We start from the raw sequence: 25,810 nt of genomic DNA, 5'->3' as shown, positions 1-25,810 counted from the left end.
GATGTAAATCTCTTTATATTGTTGGTGTCCTTCGTCATTGCGAGTGTGTGTGGAGGCAGCGAGAAAGCGTGTTTTACTGTCTGCATTAAAGGGACGAAGCTCCAAGAAGATGTCAGTTCATTTAACCGTCTCCTTAAGGCCACAGCGTGGGGTGATTGGTGGCTTTAGTGGCGCAGAGGTGCCTGAAGCTAAAGGCTAACGTCATCGTGCTAACGTACTAATAATAACAGTGTTAAACGCTGGTGTTGGTGTAATGTTTACCTTCTTATTTTAGCCTGTTAGCATGCTAACATTTACTGTTGAGCACTAAACAAAGTGCAGCTGGGGCTGATGGGAATCTTGATTAATCTGGCAATTATTTTCATGATTTTTTGCAAAAATATTTGAAAAAAGTGGAAAAAAGTTGGTCACCATTTCGTAAAGCCTCAAGTGACCTCATTAAATGTCTTAAACTGTCCGACAGACAACCCAAAACCCTCCAAAGTCTCACTTTCCACTGACACAAAACACAGACAAGCTGAAAATCTTCACACTTCTAAACAGTTACTCAATTCGATCATCGTTTATCAAATATCATTAACCATTTGCTGCAGCTCTGGTTTGTGCCAAAGTTCAATGCAGACTGTTCTCTGGTTCCTGGTCCTCTGGGAACAATGAATGTCTGTACAACGTTTGTGTGACTCGTCACTGTGCTTGCTGTGATCAGTCTAAGGAAGAGTTCTTGTCAGGGCATCTGACTTGGGTTTTTTATGTTTGTCCAAGCTGTTCAACTTCATTTTTCACATTGCTTCCCTTTCCATTTTCTGCCAACGGCAACATGGCGAACAAACTTGACAAACAACACTCAACGCTTCGTCTTTACCGTAATGTGGAAGCCACAAATTCTTCTTCTAAACCGCTCACACTGTCTTCTAACCACAAGATGGTTCTGTTTGTTTGGGTTGTCCTGCCAGTCAAACCAGAATCAGAGCTGTCAGAGAGCTCCTCAGGATAAACGATGCAGTTTAAGAGAAAAACACTGAAAAGGTCCTTAAAAGAAAGACTAAATGCAGTTATTGAATTAAAAAAAGTTGTGCCCCTGCAGCTGTGGTTGGCTGTTTCTCATGGGAGGAAAGGTGAAGAGGTGAAAAGGTGTAAGAAGGGATATGAATAGTTGGAAGGATGCAGAATGCAGTGAAAGCTGTGAGCTGAACTGCTTTACCTGACCAATGGCTGTGAGCTGAGCTGCATAGCTTGAATAATGGCTTCCAGCATTCACACTAATTACAAGGTGCTGCCAAAGATGAGACATCTCACGATGATTTAGATTTAGGGCAGAGGTCCTGCACAGCAGCTTGTGTTGACACAGCTTTTAACTTTTAGGAACTTGCAGCTTGCAACATCATGTAGCTTCGTTTTAAGCCCAGAGACTAACCAGGTCTGTGCTGCTGAAGTAACACCTGCCTCCCTGCCCAGTCGTATGTCTCAAAACTAGATTCCAGCACATCATTAGTTAATTATATTGAAGCTGCCTTTCTTTATATTTTTCTTAAATTGTGCAGTTCCTGAGAAAATATGTTTAAAAAAGAAGTGAATCTTGGGCGTTTGGGGCCCGTGGAGGTGGTTGGTTGTCCGGCCTTGTTACTGTAAACCCAGCCTTATTTTTGGAGCTTCTGTATGAAACTGATCGGAAACCAGTGGCTGCCAGGAAATACATCAGTTTAGCTCTGATGTAAAGTCTACTGTATGTAATTAGGCCACAGCGTTCCAAACCTCTGGCATGGTCCTTTGAATTGCGAAGGCTCAAGCAGATGTTGTAAATTAGCATGGGTCACCTTGCACCCTCTCCATCTGCGCTTCCTGTGGGCCTCCTGGCTGTTAATATCCAGTGGGGGATATTCTGGTGGGTTGTCTGACATTGAACCCCACGTGGACATGGGTGCTCTTTTAATAGCATGTCACAGGAGGCTAATGGAGAGGATTTAGAGGCGCTTTCTGCCAGTGAGTCACCCAGCGTTGATTGATGGAGCCAATGGACACCACTCCAAGATTTCTTATAAAGTGTACAGATTGGAGTCACACGTTTCAGCCTGCGTTGAGTCGGTGTTTGTTGCAACATCGCCTTCTCGGTTACACTGAACTGTTGTTGAGGGCGTTGCTGCTTCTCCGGGAACATGATGGTGCAGGTGGTGCAGGGTTTCCACGATTAGACATTTCATTCCCACGGTGAAAACTTTATGCAACTCAGCATGCAGGTAAATCCATAAGGTGTGGCCTCGGGGATGTGATCTGTGTTCACACAAGGCTGAACAAACCTATATTAGGGTTCACTGTAGAAGAGGAAATTGAGTAATCGACCACCCAAGAGTGAGTCACACCCGTCCGCAGTCACCAGAAGTGGAAAAAATAAACATATTTGTTCTCCAAAACAACTAGTTCAGGAGCAACATAAATCATATCCCCCTGGGCATAACCTAAGTAGGTTGGATATTATGTCACTGTGTTTTGTGTGTGGTGGAGGGGGGAGGGGGGAGGGGGGAGGGGGACAGACCTGCAGCATAATAGAAACTGTATCCCAAAATCACAGCTTTCTCTTACTGAATAGGTGACCTGATAACATGATGACGCACCTTCCTGGAGAAACCTTCAGAGTCTATTAAAGGACGCAGCTGTTTCATGCTTTCAGTTTGACTTGGAATTCCTCATCAGCAGAGAGAAATGTTCTGTCGAAGCTTTTAGAGAGCAGTTCGAGGAAGGTTTGTGCCTGCTAATGGACGATTCCTGTCAGGAACTTGTGTACATGACCTCAGGTGTTGAAATGTAATAATGCTTTATCTTACAAACAATCAAGACCTGTGACATTATCATCCTACTGCTCACTGCAAGGGAGCAATTATCTGGCACACCTTGTGTGTGATGGCTGTGATGGTGTAACATGTACCTGCTGAAAAAGAAAGAAAGCCTCTTTGAGAGTAACTCTAATCTTTATATGTGCAGGATGACGTCAAGGTTGAGGAGTTTTTCTTTCTCCATGCTGGAGGTCTGAGGATGGAGGGTGTTGTAGAGATTGATTGCTTGAAGTATTTTGGTGGTAAAAAAGTTCCTCATCACACAGAACAGCTCTTTTTTTTTTTGGTAAATGATGATTTGTCATCTGACTTGTGATCAGACTTGCATGTAAAGCAACTATTATGTGATCTGTTGTGGATGTAAATATGAAACCAAAAATGAATCCACTGGAATGTGAAGTTCCTCGTTTTGAGCTGCTTTAAAGTTGGAATTACTGCAACTGTTTGTTTTAGCAGCCTGACAAACAAGTGCATCCACCTTCACTCCACCCCCCCGAGACGAGCAAGATTCTCCATCAAACGAGGGTACAGCTGGACCAGCGGTTCGTGCCTGAGGCTCTCATGGCGTTTAATTGCTTTCGGAGTAACCGGTTGTCCTCCCTCTCTTCATGTACCGTCCGTCCCAAGTCACCACTCAAGCTTTTGTTTTTTTTGGAAGGATTAAAAGCAATAAGCCTCTGTGGCTAATTTGGAGTGATGTTCGTCTGGGACCCCATTAGTGATGTCTGTGGCAGGGGGGGCCCAACCTTGCTGTCTGGGACTTTTTGGATGAACGCCCAGCCTCCTATGCATGGACAATATGGCCAGCAGCCAAGGCTACATGCATAGCTCGCCCTTTATACTTTACACTCTTTTCTTTCCCTGAGACCTGAGCATAAATGTCCAACGGGGTATTTCCTCTCACTCGCCGGCTGATTAGTCCAGCAGAAAGGAGAGAACAGGAGCTTATTGTGATTGCATCCTCCACACAGGCAGCACAGGCATCACAGCGTTGGCCCGGGGCGGAGGAGATAAAGGCAGCGACTCCCAGGGGCCGTTCAAGTAAGAATGCAGATGGATCAAAGACAGTGAATTGACTAGTTTATCTGGTATTTAAAGAAGCCAAGTTGTCACTGACTGAATGTACTTACTGCACATCACAGTAATTACATTTTGCCTTTAGTTTTGATTGTTGGTAACATTGGCTGCACAAATACGTTCTAGATATAAGTAGTTATGGCCAAAGATGCTTACACGCCCAGCAGAGGAGCATCATTAATAACCATTCAGTCGTCCATTATTAATGACTTAAAGACTCATCAAGTCCTTATTCCTAATACCAAAGTAATCATGTTTGCCACCTCGGTTAAGAGCCGTAAAGAGACACCACATTGATCCACTGAAGATAAAAGCAAAGTTACTCTTTTGCCTCAGTTTTTGGACCACATCAGTTACTGTGGCAGGAAGGCGCAGCTCTAAGTGGCCCCTCTGCGGCCGCATCCTCACTCCAATCCCAGGAAGAGAGCAGCCTTTCTTTTAATCTCTCCGCCGAGCCTTGTACCCAGCAGACAGCCAAAGCTGATTGCATCCTCTTTTCCCTGAAACACACAAACACTCACTCCAGCGTCAACAACCACAACTCTCCAACAACAGACTCCTCCTGGCCTACATATGTTTGTCTTCCTCTCTCAGAAATTGTTTGCCGTGTTTGCATGTTTTTAAAGGATGCTCGTCTCCTCCAGAGAGCAGTTTGTCGTACGCTTCACGTGCTATCAAAGCTCCACCGCAGTGAGGAATGTGTGTGGTTTTGTGTCACGCTCATCAACAATAAGATTATGATGGTATAGGGTTTAGATCCTGTTGCGTTACTGCATCCTAATCTGTCCACTAGCATCATAAATCTGCAGTAATCTGTGTTCATGCCTCTCCTGTCCAAAACCGGCAGTTTTATTGTGTTTTCTAGCTCCGCTCTAATCTGCATACTGGACGGATGGATGGATGGATGAGAAACTCGAACAGCTCATCAACTGACGCAGATCTCTTGTGTCATTAATTATAAACCTGACTGGCAGCGGCACGAGGTGAAGCTATCAAGTATGTGTGTTAAGTAGTGCGTTACTCTTAGTGTTGTGTCTTAGCTGTAATCTATCTTTGCGCCGGATACCTGATTAAATGACTTGTTCCATGCAAGCGAGCTGGTTTTTGTTCAAACGCACGGGCAAGCCGTTAAGTGCTTGATGGTTGTAGCTGCAGTCTATCATGCGAAGGGCTTCAGCTGTTGTGCTGATGCACATCAAAGTGACTGTCACGCGAACAATGCTTGGATTAAGTGAAAAGTTCTCAGATATTGAGCAATCATATGCCTTCATGTCATGGCAAATCAGTGTAAAACGCATATGAAATAAGATCCAAAACAGACCACAACAACCAGTGACATCTTAACATACAGTTTAATCAAACAGTATTTATTACTCACCATTCTATAAGTACAAATGAATACGCACGAGAATGGAAATATGTACACTAATGTATATAAAATGCTTTTTTAGGGGTTCGTAATTTTCGAATAATTTCCCATTAGGCTTCCTACAAATGTAATTTGGTACTAATTACAGGTAAGTGGAAATCAATTGGCATGCTTGTAATTAAATCCAGCTAATTGCCAGTGCAGGCTAGAGTGTTTCATCGGGTCAGTTTACCAGGCAGAGATGTGAGCTCTGTCAGCAAGCGAGCATATTTTTAAAAAACATACAGTGAATTAAGACAAAATTCATAGTTACAGGGCATTTCCTATTTTTAAGCAGTGCCAAATTTCAAAGAGACTTCCTGTGAATTTATTATGAAATTACAGACTTGTAACACAAAGTGTTGTTGCGTTTCTATTTGTCAGTGCAAATCTGAAAAGCTGTGCTGATTTAAGGCTGTATTGTCCAGCCCAGACAAAAAAAGACAAACCCCGAAGGTGAAAACAGAAAAAAAATAATAAATCACTCTGTGATTTTGTTATTTAATTACAGTTTGCTTGGAATCTTTAGTTTGGATCATGCCCTGGAAGTTAATCAGCGGTCATGCTGAATTATCATCCGGCAGCACTGTGTGAACATATTACGTGGAGCAGTGAGAGCCGCCTGGAGGAATGGCCTGCCGAGCCTCTGTGATATCCTGCTCCATGCCTCTTTCCACATTAGGAAAATGAACCTGCGGGATAAGTGACAGGGCAGCTGTGGCCCGTGACCCCGTCTTTTTCTGTTTCTGCGATAAGGGGTTGAAAACGCCGCACCAGTTGAGGCCTGTTCCCATCATCGCTGCACATCCACATATGTGAGCATGAGAGCGAGGGCCTTTTGTCAGCCGCTGTGCTAATGGCCGCCTCGAGTGGATCATAAAAGACGAGCACGCTCTCTGCAGCTGCGGGTTGTTTGGGTATTTTTTGTCATTTGTAAGAATTGCGAACCCACAGTGCCAAGTGCATGCTGGGTGAAAATGAAACACATCCAAGGCTGTGTCCTAAAACACTCCCTCATTCATTATTCCACACTCGATTAATGCTCCGTAGTTTTACTCAGTAGTCAAACGTAAACTGAGATTGTGAGACACTTGAAGGATGAATCATCCCTTTGCACCACTAACAGGGTGGTGCTGCACAGTGGAAATTTACACAGCTGCTACAGGCAAAGCATTGCATTGTGGGGATTTTAACCAAAACTAGAGTACATGCTACAGTCTGACGGATACTGTGGGCTCATACCACCAGCAGTATTTTGGAGTCTAATTTTCTTTTACATGAACTTTGTGTATCCAAAAAAATCTTCATGTTTCCGCTTCTCCTGGTTTAACTAACTCAGTATTTCATTTTCTGGAAGTGCTGATGTCGTGGAAATGGCCTGACGCTGAGCTTCTAGGAATCATAAAGTGTATGTAGAAGTACGCTGATCATCTTTTTCATTATTGATTAACCTGCTGTTCTTCCAGTCTTTATGGTCTTGAAAATGGTGGAAATTTCCCATCACATTTTCCCAGAATCCAAGGAGTTATCTTCAATTTGCTTGTACTGTTGTACCAACAGTCCGAAGCCAAAATATTAGAGTAAACCAGTAAATATTAATTTTTAACAAGTGGGAACTAGTGATTTTCTAGCACTTAAAACAATACTGAAAGCGTTACTCAGTAATCAAAGTGATAACCAATTTTCTGTTGATTGACACACTAAATAAATGGACTTTATGTGGTATTTTATGTGTTTTTAACTGATTATAGTACATGTAATTTCTCACGCTCGTGCCACAGCTACAGGTTTCTTTAATGCTGAATCCTTGGCAGCATTGCAATGAAGTGTTGTTTTTTAAAAGATGGCAGCTCGGTTGATTCCCAAGGCTCAGAATCTCATACGTAATAGAGAAAATTACAGGCTGCTGCATGATCTCTGTTTACTACCAATAAGTGACAACCGGTGTGGGTTTGTTACTTGAAAGAGGTGCGTGGGATTGGTGGCATGATGACCACTGCAGGTTCATGACCTCCTGACCCGGCTGCAGCGCTCCGGAGTACGATTGCCAGTCTGGGTCTGAGCCAGGCGTCAACTGACACCACAGCACCCAGAGGCTCTGTCACTCAGAGACGGCTGGTGTAATTACAGAATCGCTCCGCCATCGGACATAATGCAGACAATTCACTGGTGCACGTGTACGTGAACACAAAGAAACATAAGCTCTCACATGCACGCTGAATCTCTCGTGGCCAGATATCTGATAGTAAGCAACGACCTTCGCGTGCAGAGTTGAAAGTGGTTCGTGGTTAAAAAAAAAAAAAAAAAGATTAAATTAAAGAGATGCTGCTTAAATCCTTGAAGCCCATGGCTAATATAATTAATTCTAATTAGATTAGCCTTTAGAAAAAAAAATGAAGTGAAAGAGAAGACCTGCTGGTTTTTGTGTGGTAATGCAATCTTGGATGAGGGCCCATAAAAGTGCAATTACTGGGAAGCAGGAGTGTTGAGCTGGAGGATGCTGGAAAAGATGTTGAATAGTGATGCATCATCAGGGAGTTTAGTCCATGAGCAGTTTCTGCTTTGGCAAAAGAATTCAGACGTTTATTAAAACCTTTATTTTGAAGAGTGCTCAGCTGTCTTGATTGTCTTAGCTTAGCAACCAAAGCTAGGCTTGGCAAGCTTGGGATTTCTCTGCATGTTTAAGCATTGGACTAGACATTAAAGTTTGCAGGGTGGTGTCCTCGTTTTGCCTTTCAAAAACGTGAGAAAATGTGTAAGAAATTAACGAAGCCTTGTGTTATCTGCTTTAACGGAAGCTGCAGTTGCTAGCGTGTCGGGCTAACTAGCTCACCACGTACAGTAGTAAGCGAGAGTCCTCTGTCTTTAGCACACCATCAGGTATGTAGCCATCATGTGGATGTTCAGGACCCCCTCTTTAATATTCCTGCTGTTAGAGTCAGCTGGAAACATTAAAAAGTGAGTTATAAACAAGTTCTTTGTCAACCAGCTAATGAAGCTAACGGTAGCTTAATTAGCTACCTACTTGCTGACAGGTGACAAGCTCTGGCAAAATCAACAGGTGTTGGCTATAAATGAGAATTTGCTTTTGTCTAACTTCATCTGAAGTGAAGGATCCGTTGTGTACTGAGGATTTTGATGTTAAATCTGCCACCTTTTTTGGTGTAAACTGTAGTTTCATGCTAAAACTAAAAGCCTGACAGGCTAGCTGTTAGCAACAGCAAGTAAGAGGGTGCAGGGCTCTGCGAACGGTCAGTTTGACAAGTTTTATCACTTTTTCTGATCCCTTTTTTTTTCCAGGAGATAATAAATTTTATTAATCTAATCTCATGATCCGGTCATTACCCCAGCCTCATCCTCTCCCTCAGGGTAAAGAGACACTCAGACTCGCTCATTTCCTCTCTACTTGAGATCGTCACAGAGACAAGAAGCAGATAACGCCTTAAACAGCGTGTTGACGACGACACAGTCTGAACTAGAAACAGTGTTATTTCTGTCAGGCCTTCTTTGCTAATTACTCGTCTGTAGTTAGATGCAGGACTTGTTGGTCCTTGTGTTGTGGTGTGTCTACACAGGAGGTGTTAAGGCTGTATCTGATGCAGACCCGATGTGCTCCTATTTTAATCAATCCAACCGTCTACAAGACTGTTATGCCTCAAGTCTATTTCCTTCCATTTCATGCACCTAAACACAGTGATTGTGTTTTGGGCTCTGAGTGCTGCCAAAACAATGTTTGACCTACTATTCAGTACTGTGCCTGAACGCATCCTGTGAGTACTGAAGCCGCTGCTCCTGTGTACACACGGTGGTAGTGGTACTCTGAGAGTCTTGGATCCTGGATGAAATGAGACCTGTTGGACCCCTGAGACCCTCCTGTCTCCTGGCTTGAATATTACTAGCTGGACCTTGTCTTTAAGAAGTGTCCATGCTGGCACGGGGATGTAAAACGACTGCCCGCAGTGGTCGCACACTTAACTCGGCTTTTCAGGGTTGTTGTTTTTTTTTTACAATGTTGGCACTGTGTTATTTAGTGAACGGGGCTGACTTTCGCTTTGTGTTGCTTGGCGCTGGCATTCAAGTTGACGAATGCTGCTTTAATTATTGGCTCCATTTTGCAGCATTTTGCTCTTTCTGTTTTTCCCACACTCCCTCCCTCCCCTCCTGGCTCTGTCGGCTTTTGTCCATTTATAATGGTCTTTGCCAGTGTGCAGCTGTAGAGCTCGATTTTTGCCCGTGTCTCCAGCAGCACTCAGCTGACCCACTAATAGAGGGGTTGAATGAGGGAAGGCCGGAGGCAGCAGAAGGACTGCAGAGCTGCGGCTTAAAACAACCTGCCTCTGACAAACAGCGTGGACCTCCTGGGGAGAGAGGCCTTGAGGAAAACACAGAAAAACCCTCAGTCAGAAGAGAATGAAACATGAAATACGGCCAGAGTGCAGCAGCATTAGCTGCGAACAGCCTTAAATCTCTGCAGCTGAGCTGTATTCTTATGCCTTGAGCATCTCCAAACTTTATTTCTGAATTGACCCTGAGTGACTTTGAACATGACGCACTACTTTGTCAAGATGGCATCATAACCTGAGAAGCTGGTCCCTTAAGGTTTTAGTGCTCGTCCTTGCTGCCCAGTACTTTTCCTTTCAAGTCATAATGTGGACTCTAAATGGATGCTGTCTTATTCATCAGTGACAACACAGCAAGGTTAATGCTGACAGACAGCCTATGAGCTTTATTCTGGTTGTCCATTTACTGTTTTGTATGACTGACAGGGTCGGTCAGGACGAAGTTCAGGGAGTTTTTTTTTTGTATTTAAAAACTCGCCTTGGTTCCCAAATTTCTTCGCCTTAAAATGAAGTAACCTCCTCTGGCTACCTCTCACTGCAGGATGTGTTTGTCTATAATATGAAGGTAATATGACAAACTCTCTGTCTCCTAAGGATGACTGGACAGTGCAGCAGTCCTCATAAGGCTGGACTGTCTCCATCTCCGAGGGGGATGGAGATCGTATCAGATGTAGGCTGCCCCAGACTCGACAGACGGACTGACTGTCTGCCCTTAGAATATGTTACACGTGACCTCTGTGTACACAACAAGACTTGGCAGGCATAGTTTCACGTTGAGGATCCAACACCCACTTGAATCATTACATATCTATGGATGAAGAATAACCCTGCTCGGACAAATACTCCCCGACAGGAAGCATCGCTCAGTATTGGGTGGCGTTCAGTAAATGCTTCTGCGTGAGACATCCAGGTCTCCTGAACCTTCTTCAGCCTCCAGTTGACCAGCTCTCATTAAATGCCTCATCAGGTCTTGTTCACATACTCTTTGGTCAGATACTTCCTTACATATGTATTGTTGTTGAGTTAAATCAAGTCATTTTTAAGCAATAATGCTAAAAAATTCAGTGATCTCTTGCCTCAGCAGTGAATAATTGCTGCTTTTTAAGTCTTCCAGGACAGTAAACTGAATATTTTTTCTTTTGGACTTCTGTGTGCGAGTTTTCTGGCACATTATGGACCTTCTGCTAAATTGGGAAAATAATCTATCTTGACATAAATCGTCAATTGGATCGAAGAGACAGAAACTGTCCTTCCTGACAGACGAAGTTGAGCTCCTCTTTCTCTGTGAGCCTGTAGCAGGAGGTGGCTGGACATCATCAGTCTAACTGGCAGGCGGAGGGAGAGGCAGGAGGTGGGGTTGTTTAACCTTAGAAGAATGCAGTAGTCGGTGTGTGTGTGTGTGTGTGTGTGTGTGTGTGTGTGTTTGATTGTCACGAAACTGGGATGTGTGCGTCCATTCCAACACTTTTCCAGCTGCAGGAACATTTCCATTGTCAGGCGTTAATCCGGAGTGACTTTCAGCCCCCTGCCCTTGTCTCTGTGTCCACAGGGAATCTCCATGAGGCCCAAAGCTGGAATGTCAGAGGCCTGAACACAAGACCTTGACTGACCTTTTAATGTTGTTGTCTCTGCATACAGAGGAGTAAATCTGCACACATTACCTCGTCTGGAAACCACAGATCCCGAATTAAAATAATCTGTCAGAATTAAAAGCAAAGCTCAGTGGACTTCGGCTTCATGTCTTTGCTGGAAAACCAGGCCTTAGTTTCTGTGATGCCAGTTTTCCACTTAACAAGTGGAAGAATAAACCAAACACACACACACACATCTTGTTCTGTGTGTGTGTGTGTGTGTGTGTGTGTGTGTGTGTGTGTGTGTGTAAGTAAGGGAGTGTAATTCAATATCAGATGCACAGACGGCAGAATGGAAGGAAAGCAAGTAAATACAAGATTGTTTTGTTATCTGGGCCACGTTTGGCTCAGGAGGATTTGGTTTCTGTCTTCTGTCTTTGGGCAGACATGCCGGGAGTCTGCAGCCCAGGAGAGGGGATGAAAGGAGGAGAGGGGGAGAAAAAACTCATCTTGTGTACAAATCACAGCTCCTCTGAATCACTGAAAAATGCTGATCGAGCGTCTGTCTTGGCTAAAATTTCTGCGGTTGTTGCCAAACGCAAAATTTCACGAGCAGGCGTCCCATCAGCCCCTTTTTTACAGGCTGGCAAACGTTAGGCGTGCCACGACTGCGACCCGACTCCCGTGATTGGTCAGTAACCGAACGATGCCAACCAGAGACGGGAAGCTGTCACGCGGTCTTTAAGAGGCCTGTGAAGTTATCGGAGCTTTTAGCCCACACATCCAACACCACACTTTGATCAGAGAGACGGCCGCACAGAAAACACAGCTGAAGTCACACCGCCGAGCAGACTGCTCTCCGTTATTGTCTGACGGCAGAAAGGGCAAAGTCTCCGCCTGTAAACGTTTGGCAACACACTATACAACCATCACATAAAGCTGCAGTAAAATCCACAATAACCTCATCCATTCCTCGTATGTTACAGATGAGCTGCGCTGCTTTTATAAAATACCAACGTTAATTTTAATGCGGTTTTCATAACCACAGTTCAAAGTGGCTTGTTGTTTCACAAGGTCACAGTTCGCCCTTCATCGGGGTTTCTTTTAATATTCCCGCCACTGAAGGCGGTCGAAGTGTAACGGCATTAACGAGTGCATTGCGCAACTGCTTTTAAGGTTTGAAGGGAAGATTATTGCCTCTAACTGAAGCACAGTTGAAATGACTTTGACAAACTGGATGCATAATTAAGGATTTTTCAGGACTTGTATTCATACCACGCAGTTACTTCGCATGCGCTCGCTCATTTCCTCGAGTGCCTGTGGATGCCTGCTGTCGTGTTGTTGTCTCAGTGGGCAGCCTCTCCCTCCAAACTGCACTTACACTACTCAAAATGCGTTGTTTTCAGATCACTTTATTGAGCATAAGATGGAAGATCTCATCACCACAGCTGTTAAAAAGAATCCTCAGCAGAAAGAAATGTTGTTTTTCCACTGCTTTTCACAACCTGGGTACATAAAACCAGAACTGTCACCACAGCAAGATGCTACCAGGGATAAGTGGTAACCATGTGTTGTTGTAATTAAGATGAATTGACCCTTTAACACACAGATGCCCCAAGTTTTAACCAATCAAGCTGCACAGTCAATCATCAAGCTGACAGGAAAATGAAATTTGCTCACCAAAGAGGCACCTGTTGCTTCTGCTGTTTCCTCCAGACACTAACCAGCAGCGTCAGCGTCCAAGCTAACGACCAGTGGCTGAGCCCTCTGAATTTCAGAAGCCATGTCAGTCTCTATCTGGTGCCTCGGTCCTAATCAGGACCCTGTAGGACCTGGCCGCCTGCCACTGCTAAAGCAGCAGATGCAGCTCCTGATTTATTGTATTGAGTTGGCCCAAATAAGCAGACACAGTCCATTACACCGCCACCATTAGAGCAGCAATTGATCCAATTAAGTCGCCGTGGAATGAGGGCGGCTGGACATCCAGAAACACGTCAAAAATCACTGAGAATGACACGGAGTGCAAGTCTGGGTCACTTTATCTTGCATGAATGTGTGCCTTCGCAGGGTGAAGCAGGTGTGCTTGAGTCATTCTTCATCTTTGACAGCGTTTGTCGTGTAAATGTTGTGGTAAACCAGCAGGACTTCCAGCTGATGTTGATATAGATCTGTCGCCATGCAAATGTCATCATGCAAGGATAACCCTGAGTCAACACGGCGAGCTCGCTCTGAGAAACTCCTTTATGGTGTGAGAGAGATAACACACAAAGGAAGTATGTGGAAACGTTTTTGAGGAAACTTTGGCAGCAGACAGCAGAAAGTCCAGCGGAAGGCTGTCGTATGGTGTGACTGTAGGTGTGTCCTGCGCTGCTGTAGAGATAAGGCAACGTACATGATGATCCTGACAAATGCAAAGTCACATGTAAAATACTATGAATAGTGAACGCATGAACAGTTTCACTGTCGTGCATTACGTTTGACAAAACTCTTCAAACGTGTAATTAAACCTAGTTTTTGGGCTCGAACTGTGTCGCTTTGTCACTTTGATGTCTTCACATTGCTTGTTTTTGTCCGACCAGAAGTCCAGAACCCAAAGATAATTAGTTTACTGTCATGAAGTATTAAGAAAACCAGTGAATGTTTGGCATTCTGTTAAAAGATTAAAAACATTATAATGGATTTTTTCACTATATTCAATTGTTTCTACTTAAGAAAAACACTTTAATGAAGAGAATAGTTTATTACAGCTTGAGCTAAAACCATTTTGCAGTTAATTAATCAACAACAACAACTTTTGAAGCTAAAATGGGTAAAATTTCCCTTGTTCCAGTCCCTCAAATGTGAATGTTTGCTGAATTTCTTCGTCTTCTGTGATGTTCCGGTGAATATTTTTGAATTTAAGACAAAACAAGCGGACATCATCTTGGATCTTGGGAATTAAGTGTTTTCGTATTCATTATGCCTTCATCACAGATGGTAGAGAGATGACAGGAAATGAGGAAAAGAGAGGCAGGGATGTAATTAATCATAAAAATGATAAAGATGGTTGCAGACATAGTTGCAGCTTATAAATTTCACTTGTCCTCTGGAGCTCAGCCTTTTCCTGTGGACTCATCACCTGACACACACACACACACACGACAAATTGCCCCTGACCACTGCCCTCCCTCCACCCGCCTGTATGAATATTCATCTAATTTGCATACTGGGTGCATGATTCTTCTGGCAGTTTGAAGGTCAGAACAGGGAGATAACACCACTGATCCACGTTTTGTTGAAATGTGTTTCTCCTCCCCAAATACATCAAACTGAAACAATTTAAAGGCTTCACGTTCATGCAAAACTCTCCCTGAACCGCCGCATTGCTTAAACTCAGCATGTATTCATACACAAGCTTCCTGGTGCAGTATTTAAACTATGTGGCTCCCGGCCCTCACATTCACGTCCTCCTCCCTCTGCAGGAGCTGTCTGAAGGCCTGGACCTCGACGGGTTAGGAGAGCAGGCACCAGACGGACACCCCAGACTGACAGACATCTGCAGCGGCACGGCGGGCAGCAGAATGGCGTCCATAGCTGAATACTACGCTGGCAAGAACGTGCTGATCACAGGAGCCACGGGCTTCATGGGGAAGGTGCTGGTGGAGAAGCTGCTGAGGTCCTGCCCCGAGGTCAAAGCCCTGTACCTCCTGGTCAGACCCAAAGCCGGCCAGTCCATGCAGCAGAGGGTCAGCGACATGATGACGTGCAAGGTAAGGGCCGAATGTGCACCAGTGCATAATGTTTGGACTTTCATGTGTGATTTATCCGTTTACTGCCCACTGTTACCTTGTTACTCAAGGCTGAGTGCATTACAATGTAAATAGAGCAGGAAATTACAAACCCACAGGTGCTTTTTGGTAGGAAACATCCAGTCACTGAGCTTAATATTCCGTTATCTGGGCTCTTAATGACAACACATGGTGTTTTGTTCCAAACTGCCCTTCATGACGTCTTCACCTCACTTGTTTTTGTCTCTGACGCCGTTGAAGATAATTAGTTTACCATCACAGAGAAGTAAGAAAACCAGCAAATATTCACATTTAAGAGGCTGGAACCAGAGAGTGTTTGCTTACGAAATGTAAAAGAAACTTTTAGATGCATCGAGTAGCAGCTCCTCCTCCAGCTTTTGCGAGTCTGTTTCACACCTGTACTGTACTGGACGTGGGGAAATGAAAAGCTGAAGCACTCTGCCAGCGCCCATGTTGGCGAGAGCAGTCGGCCCTGTAATACTTTGATGCGCGGCAGTCAGTTAATATGGAAAAGCAGCAGAGAGAGAGAGCCACTTGTTGAGAAAGTGCTCCTGTTAGACCATCACAGCAGCACTTCAGAGGCCGTCCAGCCAGGTGACGCTCAGCGGACGCTCTGACTGGTGGGATGTGGATTCAGATCTTTCACAATCAGGGATGTTCGAACGGCTTCGCGGGGTGTGAGTGTGTTTACCGAGCAATAGAAATTTGCCTGCAAATCATAGCACCAGCTGCTGTTGCCATGGTGATGTGAACTTAACGACCCCGAAAGAGTCCGGCGGTTCGTTTTCGAGTTTCAGCCGAGAGACACGTAGAGTCAGAGAGCAAAAATGAGGAGTGTGATGAAGAATACCAAGAGGGATAAGTGAACTTGGTGCGTTTGAGCAGGAGGTGAGGGTGAGGAGAGGGGAGAATGAGGAGGTGAGGAAAGGAGGAGGGGCCCAGAGAGATCAGAGGAAGAGGAGGAAGGAGGTGGAGGAGACAAAAGCTGAGAGGAAGAGAAGAGAAGAGGAGGAGGGGCAGCTCCAAACATGTGGCGTCAGCTGTTTCAGGCCAAGGAGCAAAGCATGACTCAACAAAAAGCTCCAGACTGTATGTTGGACTTAATGAGGAGCGAAGGATTGACGCTGGGTGCGCATCGATGTGCTCGCAAGCAGCTGCTGCAGCTTCTGCTCTGCTCGGCTGTTGTTGGCCTCAAACTGTCAGCACACCTAAGAAAATCACACTTTGGCTGTATTCCCCTTTCTGTTTCTCTGCCTCCTTCTAATAGCATCTATTTTTACCGCTCCCATTGAACCTCGGCACTGCTCACTGCTGTAACGCCAGCGGAGCATCAGTCTCGCAATTTGTCCCTAAATTTAGCCTCGCGCTTGTGTTTTTTTTGTTTTTTTTTTGTCTTTTTGCTTTTATTTCCCCCACCTTCTGTCAAGATGCTCCGGCCATCCAGGAATCACAGAACACCTCTCCAACCATGTAATTAGCTCACTCTGACACAGCAGTGCTGTAAAAGTGCCAGTTAACAGCAGCCTGTAATTTCTGCTCGGGAGAAAAGGGGAGAGTGGGCGACATATATTTTATAAGCGGCACTTTAAATGCATGTTCCTCCTCTGCTTTGGCTTTTAAGGGAGAAAAGAAGCAGTAATAATCAAACCGTGCCTTTTAATCTGCATCTGTGTTGGCTAACGGATCAGCAACAGAGCAGACGCTCGTAAGCCTGGCGAAGCCGAAAGAGACGGACTTCAACAGTGTTTTGAGCTAAATGCTAGCATGCTCACGCTAACAACATTAACATTAGAGTTGAGCATTTCAAGCAAAAAAAGAGTATTTGATATCAACCGTTCTTCAAAAATACTGCTTAATGATTTAATGATGATAAGGAAATTTTAAAATCATCCCTAATTAACACGCTCATATTTAGCATGTTCACCATCAGCATGCTAACATGTGCTAATTAGCATGAAGCACAAAGTGCAATTGAGGCTGTTGAGCATATCTTCAGTTTTTCAGGGATTTTATCATATTTCGAGTATTGGATAAAGTAAAATTTTGACTTTTGAATTTTGAAGTCACTGCCTCCAGCAAGCTAGGACAGAGCCAGGCGAGCTGTCTCCCCGTCTCTAGTCTTTATGCTAAGCTAAGCTAACGAACTGCTGGTTGGTGGTTGGTTCATATTTGATAGACAGATATTAGAGAGGCATCTAACTCGGTATAAAAGTGCATTTCTCAAAAGTCTCAGCAGCAAAGCAGACTCTGGGAAGCTTCCCTCAGCTGTACCAGAGGAGGATTAAAGGTTTGCTTACAGAGCTCTGCTCCACTACAGTGTCATGCACGTGATTAAGTCCATAAACCTGATATTGGCCGACTGGATAAACATGTAAAATTTCAAAATGACCTTTGCATAGCAGTAAATACTTAACCCACTTCATCTTCACAGATATTGACATATCGTTTATCTGCTGACAGTGTTTGCATTATTTGCCCCTCGACAGTTTTCCATTGGATTTGGCATCACTCTGACACTGATAGCAGGACGCTGCTTGATGCTCTGCCAAGTACAGACGCACTCATGCTCTGTCCGCGTTGAGAAGTGATGTCATTAAATTTCCATGACCGGAGCCTCAAGTACCAATTGCTATTCATGCGAGTCCTCAGGTCAGTATTATTCTATTCAGCATGGGGATAATTCATGAAGGAGGACGGCGGGTTTGTCTCTCGTGTAGCCTCTCCTCTTATCCTTCAAGCCAGGCCAGTGTCTTTCTTGCCACCTGTTGCTAGGTAACGAGCAAGAGATCTGTCCCATGGTGCTTTTCAAAGGACGCAATCAGGGGAGCTGCCCCGAGCAGGAGAGGGACAGACCGATAGGAATCTCATTGTCCGTGTGCATCTCCACTGCACCGACTCTGACATTTAAGCGCTGTCTGTCTGTGCAGAGGCTTCTTTGATCCGGTGGAAATGTTTAGACGCCTGCTGCTCCTGCTGCGCTGCCAGGCACTGAATGGCATGTCAGGCACTTGATACAAGTCGGCCTGTGGGTACACAGGGCCTCTCTCTCCGGCTCTGTGGCATGCGTTTCTCACCCACCAGCCGCCTGTTGAACCCAGCAACTGTCTTAAGTTCCATCTGTGAGGCTGCGCAGCATCTTCGTACTGCAGGTCCTGAGCTGTAGCCGCAAGAGACGGGGTCAGATGTCGGGTGGAGAGGTGGGAGGTGGAATGCTTTGGGTAGAAAAGGATCTTGTGGAATTTTGCCTACAAGGCAGGAACCTGGTTAGGTGGCAGTTTACTCGGTATGACTGTAGGATGACTATTGATTATTGCTTGAGAGGCTATTCAGTGATCATCGTGGCAGCTGTGACACAGATGGCTGTGGATGATTATGAATTTTCTGATTGTAATTATTGATTAATCTTCTGTTATTCATGATTTTTACGAGCTTTTCCAACATAAAGATCATGAACAGGTAACAGAACCAATCAGTATATACGTGAATCTAGGACGTGAATAAAATATGACAAACCGATAAAAATAAAAAAACAAATAATCGGACGGCACGTTTAAAAGTAAGACCAGTAGGAATATGTATTTTATATTACCTTTCTGTCTTTATGTAAGTCAAAATACAAACTCAAATGTCATAAGGTTTGCCCTGAAGGCTGTTCGTCCTTGTGGACACAGATTCAAAAGAGGCGGTGTTTGACTTTTTAACCATTCAGCAAAATCAGGCCTAAGGGCCAGAAGAACCTGCTCAACAGCTCATTTACAAGCACATAAAAGAAAAATGCCCCAACATCTTCTGATTCCAGCTGTTTAAATATGATTATCTTTTCCATTGTGTTTCAAATATTTTTATTAAGTAAACTTTGGCTGAAAGCTCAACAAAGCTCACAGGGGAACCTTTGACTAATTTATCAGTTAATAGAGAAAACGATGGCTGCCCTAAAAAGTAGACTTCAGCCCAGATTTTGGTCCAGTTATTACAGTTTCCACCCTGCAGGGTCTCCTTTCTCAACACGGCCTGATGAAACAAGGCCTACCTGTTTTACTTTGTATGACTAATGCACGCCATTCGCTGAATTTGTGTTTACTCACCTTATTTGTTCAAACATGTCGTGCGATGGGCTGTGGAGCGGAGAAGGGCACAAGTAGAACAAGCCATTTACTGAGCAGATGTTGATTTTGGTATTCTTTTAATTCACATCATGCAGCACATAACAGAAAAGATGAAACACGGACGTTTGGTAAAAGCGGTTTTCGTTTCGGCTTTTCCCGTCTTGCTGTAACAGGAGTGTAGTAGTTTTTTTTTTGTTTTTTTTTTACCGTGTTGAGTCACGTTGGTGTGTTCCTTCCTCTTTCATCCCCCCACGTTGGCGTGATGTCAACACAGCCTTAACTGATTCATGGTCCGCCTGGACTGTAAGATGGAGAGATGGCTGCTGACGATTGCGTTAAAGCATATCTCATTGAGAGTCTGTTACAGTTATATAAGAGCTTCATGCCTAACATGCCTGAAATACCAGTGTGATGGGGACGTCACTGCTGCTGCAAAGGGGAATAAGCCACACCTGTGTCTTCTATATATTCACAAAGGGGTTTTTTGAGTTTAACAAATAAGGCAGGCAGTGTCACAGACTGTGTTGGCTACGCAAATATCATCCACATACCAGCATAACCACACTAATTATTAGTGAGCTCTGACACCCAGTAATTATCGCTCTTATAGAAACTGATGCTGCCTCTGTGTAGATGGACGTTGGTCTTCGGGTTGAACAGATGCACCTTTCTGAGAGGCTTTGATAACTACTTGCAGCTACTAAATTATTAATAGTGGTGCATCGTAGAGACACTTGGATGTGCTGTAACATACAGTGCAAGGAGGTTTATGTGTGTACTCTCCTTGAAATACAAGCGCTGTTGCACTGACTCACCATCTGATTTTGTCGCTGCGGAACGAGCAGTTCAGAAGTAAATCCCAGACTGGAAGCGGCCCTTCCTGGTCCCTGCTGTTGTAGTTCTTGTCTGGGTTCACAGAGGATGTTTGCATCAGGCTGTGACTCTGTGTTGAGACGCAGCCCCCTGCTCCGTTGTTTGCAGTCATTTTCCCATTATCGCGCCCCGATCCAACATGACTACATTGTTGTATTGATTTCCTCTTGTTTGCATCCAGGTGATCTTTCCAGCTGTATAAATATTCAAGATTTATTGATTGCCGCTGACTCACACAGGCAGCTCTGTGTTTCCACTTGTGGAGCTGATGAAAATCTTGCCTGAATTGTTCATGCCAGCTGTCAGCGTAGGCACACCTGAAGCATCTACTCCAATACTGCAAGCAAGAACAGACCTTTCCCAACATGCCTCCCTGCCACCCTATTATGCATTCATAAGATAAATCCTATTGTGTGGCTGCATGTTGAAGGCGTGTCAACCTCTGTTAAAACAGCAGTTGTCAGGGATGAGATTGAGCGGGGTGACTTGGGGCATTTGCTGCGTTGAGTCAGGGACTCTGAGGAGGAAGAGGTTGTGACTGCCAGTCTGGCACATTTCGAGGCATTTGCTCCTCATCTGTGGTTGGTTGGCATGCAGTGCAGCAGGCGAGCAGACTGAGAGACAACCAATAGCCCGACAACTCCTCCCCAGAGAGAGGGGCATGGGGGAACCAATGCTTTTGCGTGTAATTAGGCCGCAAATTAACTCCAGTTTATGAAACAAATTAGCACATTAAACGTCGCTGGTGAAGTCATTAAGGCAGCACAGACATGCGTAGTGAAGACTCGGTTCTTCAGGGGACTGTCGTAGCCCAGTGCCTCCACAGCATGCGGACAATCTGCCAGGCAGTTTTCCTCTCTCTCCACATCCATATGGCGCCTCAGATATCTATGGCAGAGGGCCCTCTGAGCTGTGATGTAATGGATTTTGACACTTTTATTATGGCCACCGAGGACACATTCTCATCCGTACCTGTGTGTAATGTATCAAATCTTTTGGGAACACCAAATGGAAATTTCAATAAAGTGTGACAAGTTTCAAAGGGCAGGGCAACTTTAAAGTGCTCCTTTTTTCTCTTCTGGCATTTTGTTATTGGATTTGCTTTAATGGATGGTCGATGCTGCGTAAACAGCTTTAGGAAAGCAAAGGAAGTCGACAAATGGATCGTACTGAAGTATAAAAAACATGGTTCTGGATTTTCTTGTCCCCACATTATTATTTGGCCTTTCGTTGATAGTGTTTGTGTGTCTGGGCGTTATCGATCAGGTCAAGAGAAATGAAACACAGCTTTTTGTCTAAAAAGGGGGCTGAAGGTTGGTTGAGGCTTCAGGGTCTGGTGGCAGGACAGATGAGAAGCTGCTCTCCTCATCAGAGAGGATCGGGATCAGGAGGTTCATCAAGATTAACACCCACGGCAGCTCTGACGAATTTATTCAGAAATCAGTCCTTTTCTTTAGTGGTCCCTGTGAGACGTGTTCTTTGTTAAATGAAAGTGGTTTACAGGGGTGAACAGCAGCTTGTTTTTGCCAAAATACCGCATGTTCCGGTTGCTGCAGTATGAGCAAAGATTGAATCACTTTTTGTGTGATGTTTGGTTTGACGGCTGCAGCTCCATATCTTAAGCTCTTGTGTTATTCTTGTCCCGGTGCAGGATTTGTAGACAAACCATGATGAGTCAGATTTCAGTCTTAGAAATGGGGACTTGAAACTTAACTTGGACTTGGCTGCTCTGAGAGTTGACTCTACAAAAATTTGTCTTTAGACTTGAAAACAAAAGCATGGACCTGGTAAATTCCCAGGACGATAAAGATTGAAAAAATTAAAAGCCTACCGGTAACAGGAAGCTGAAATAGCTGATTTCACTTTCCAGTCCCAGCTAATTCCTTGTGGTATTTAATGAGGACGCAAACGTTTGCAGCAGGCATCATGAACTCTTATATCTGTCCATTTGCTCTTGAGGGGTAGTAAAATTCTCCTTGACTCAGCGTCAGGTCCCTCTCTGAAAGACTGGAACGCGATGCTGCCGGCATGCCGAACACCAAGCCCAGAAACTCTACATTTGCTGTCACTGTAAACCTTATTACTCTGCTCATATTGATCTTTTCAATTGAGTTGTGTACAATGATAGCCCAGCGCCAGACATGAGAAAACCCTCCATTTTCATTAGTTTGCTGTGATGAGCTGCTCACTGCGATCCTTGATCACTCCCCTAAGCTCTTAAGAAGCTGTGAGATTCAGGGTTGAAAGAGTTGAATTAAGAGATATACTGTAGCCGACATTGTCTCTCTTAGGAGGACCATGAAACATAACACTGTTTGCAGACAGTGCTTACCTTAAGATAAACCTGCTCCCCCATGCATATCAAAGTGTGTGCTTTAATTTACTTTTTTCTCCTACATTAATCAGAGTTTTGTTGGCATCCAGGAGCGACTTAGTGGATAAGCAAGACTCAGCATTTTAAAGCTCATAGTATGAAATCAGGGCTTCAGCAGGCACAGTTACCACCTCAGACTGAAGGTTTGGGTACATTTTGCTCAGGACAAGTGTTGAAATGTGCGACACAGGCTGGTTAAATCTGTTTCTATGCCAATGGGACACCGAGGCAGGGACAGGGATGGAATGAAGACGGGGTGAAGGAGAGTGCAGATGAACCCTTTTTCTCCTTAATGTGCTGACAGCCCCAGGGGTTAGTCATGTCTGTCGTTCGTCACAGCTTCCCATGAGACTCCTCGCATTTCTGTCTCCTCCGGAGGCTCAGCTTGTTATCCTTACTATGGGGCCTTGTCAGTTTGGCAGATGAGAAAGACAACCTCGCTGGTATCTGAGAAATAATGACTGCCCTCAACTTCCACCATGTATGAGCATTTTGTGCTAATGCCCGTTGTCGACGGTGCTGGAGGAGTAGCCGGAGTTTTGGCCATTGCTAATGACTTTTGGAAAAACCTCTTTTGTCAGTGATCCTGCTCACATCCTATCATTCGACTAATTTAGACAGTGCATATCAGGAAATGGAGGTCGTCACTGAGGGTGCAGCCATTAATTGCTTCTGTCTGACACAGTTTGGCAGACCTTCCCCAGCTACAGTAAATCTTGAGGATCCTTCATCTCCGATTGGTGGTGTCCGGCTTACTCAGCAGATAAGTAACCTGCGATGGCGCGGACAGCAGATGCCTTTCAGACTTGTACGGGTGTTAAAAAGGCGCAAAAGAGGGAAGGTTTTGTTGGTGTTTACTCAAAACTCAAGAGAGCTGGCTGTGGGGTTTGACTGTTTGAACGTTTAGACTTGGCTTTAGGGGTTAGGTTAAGGTAAGGGTTGGGGTAAGGACAGGGTTGGGGTTTGGCATTTGGTTTTGATGGTTAACGTTAGGTTACGATATGTCAATGAGAGTCGTCGAAAGGTACCAGAAAACCATTTCTGTGTCTGATAATTAATGAGCAGGAGTTTTTGGTCAAGATACTGAACTTTTCACTGCTCAAGACTGCTTAAAGGTCAGAGTGTCCCTGAAAGGAGTAGCTTGTATTTGGTGTCAGTCAACAACATCTGAAAGCAAAAGGGTTTATAGCTGCTCTGAATGGACAGGTTCGAAGGCAGGACCACCCTTCATATGAGGCAATAATTTTTCTTAAAAGTTATTTGAATTTCAACAATTTTGATAATGGATTAATTGTGTGGGTCTGCAGTTGTGACCTCCAGTCTGTAAACTACCTCTGACAGTGTGACGAGCATGGCCATCATTATCTCTGCTTGCCGCTATGTCTTATTGTGACCCCGCTCACTCATGAGGACCTTCTCCAAAAGGCTGGGCAGAGTTAACATTTTTCTACCATAAGCTTTTTAAATTGTGCCAGAAAAGAAAACACTTTGCTGTTGCTTTCCTCACCACTTTGTGCCTCTTCTTGCGTCAGGGGAAAGGTCTTCCTGAAGGGGTACTGTGAAAAGAGTGGAGCCCACTTAAAGGGAAGTTAGTCAGAAAGAGAGGCTGTTTGAATGGCATCTCAGGTTGCTGGGCTGAAAGTGAAGTGCCATTAGTGTTGGGTTTCTGTGAAAGTCCACCGAGTGCCTGCTTCAAGCACTCTTGGTGGAAGACTTATTGCCCTCAGGGTCATAAAAATGGAAGTGTTCGGCGCAGAGGAAGGACAAATGGTGACCCACATGTATGAGCAACATCCTCAAGTTCCCAAAACAAAGTCATTTACAGAATTGATTTTACAGAGGACCTTGGTCAAGGCCATGACTTTGTTTGGCTGACCACAAGACGTACTACTAAAACACTTGTGGCTACACAGCAGGGACGGCTGTGGTGATGTTTTCCCCCTCAGAGCGTTGAAGAAATGCGAACTGGTGGGCTATTGTATTCTTGTACAAGGCAGTTTGCTCATTGATGCCCGTGGGTCGGAGAAGGGTGTGATGGTAAATGCGAGCGGTGGAAGGCTGGCACAAGAAAAGAGCCTTTTATTAAACAGTGCCACAATCCCACAATGCCACTCTCTGCCTGTGCCCATAACAAAGAGCACTCTGAAGCCCACTTTCTACAGCCTCATTCACCCTTCTGAACCTGATGCACTGTCTCTCTGCTGGGACTTTCTATAATTTAACTTTGGCTTAGGGGTGTTTCACACATATCTTTTGGGCTGTAGCCTGGTAGTTACTCATGCTGCAGCTTCATTTGGGTAGTATGTCATGGAGTGAGAGTGTGCACTAAAAAGCCATTTTCCATTTTTATCGTTCAAGTGTGCAGTAAGTGATAGCGTTGAACAGTTGTCTCATTTCCCTTTGCCACCCAGAAACAGTTTGCAGCCCTGTGTGGCATTATTACCATAGTAAAAGCAGGCGGGGGCACTGAAGTTCATTTGCATTTTAATTCTAACACCCAGGCGAAGTTGTCTGATTCGACAACCATCAGGATGCATCTGTAAGTGAGGTGCCGACATTGTTGTAAATGGAGTTATATTACATCAACCTCGATTCATTGTACATTGTCAAAAAATAAATAAAACAGAGCGTGATGTTTGATGTTTTGCGTCATCAGTTTCATTGATTTCTCTAAATATCTGCTAAAAATCACGTTTCAAACACGTTGGGACAGGAGCAACTAAAGACTGGGAAAGATGTGGAATGCTCCAAAAACACCTGTTTGGAACATTCCACAGGTAAACAGGTTGATTGGTAACAGGTGATAGTATCATGATTGGGTATGAAAGGAGCATCCTGGAAAGGCTCAGTCGTTCACGAGTGAGGATGGAAAGAGGTTCACCACTTTGTGAACATATGATTGGATAAAGGAGATTACTACATGGGCTCGGGAAGACTTTGTAAAACCATGCAGAGTTCGTTTAAGTTTATTTACATTTTAAACATTGTTCGAACTTCTTGGGAATCGAGGTTGTAATGCCGAATTCATTCAATGGTATGAAGAATTGATGATTTGTTGTCGGCAGCGTTCTGCAAGTATATGAAGTTTCTTTTGGCTTGATTAATCAAAAAATTGCATGATTTTTAAAGGGAGTCTGGGGACTTCCTCCCTGGGTGAAAAAGGGAGTGTATCAAGGTTATTGTTTAATGTGTTTGTAAAATTTGACATGTTTACTGTCCCAAACATCTGTCACATACTTCAGACTGTGTCCCTGCCTCCTTGTTTTGTGTCATAATACTTTCACACAATATACTGATAATGGAAACAGACAGCAGACAGATGATGCATATTGGTGCTGCAGCTGCTGGCATACTGGCACTGCCAGTTGTAGTGGTGCAGACTATACATAATTTAAGGCTAATTAATATATTTAAACGCTGTGGCTCTGCTCTTCCTCTGCATGTT

General features: G+C 44.4%; 1 protein-coding gene across 1 annotated transcript in view; it reads left to right on the top strand.

Moving 5' to 3' along the window:
* The window catches only part of LOC143315161 (fatty acyl-CoA reductase 1), a 48,590-nt gene that overhangs the window by 3,254 nt on the left and 19,526 nt on the right, over positions 1-25,810 (top strand). Inside the window, exon 2 of the mRNA XM_076722681.1 lies at positions 14,686-14,973. Coding sequence (XP_076578796.1) covers positions 14,686-14,973 — 288 coding nt within the window. The remainder of the gene's footprint in view (positions 1-14,685; positions 14,974-25,810) is intronic.

This window comes from Chaetodon auriga, chromosome 22, assembly GCF_051107435.1.
Source record: "Chaetodon auriga isolate fChaAug3 chromosome 22, fChaAug3.hap1, whole genome shotgun sequence".
NCBI lineage: Eukaryota > Metazoa > Chordata > Actinopteri > Chaetodontiformes > Chaetodontidae > Chaetodon > Chaetodon auriga.
The sequence above is the reverse complement of the archived record's forward strand: the minus strand, read 5'-3'. Positions and strand labels throughout refer to the sequence as shown.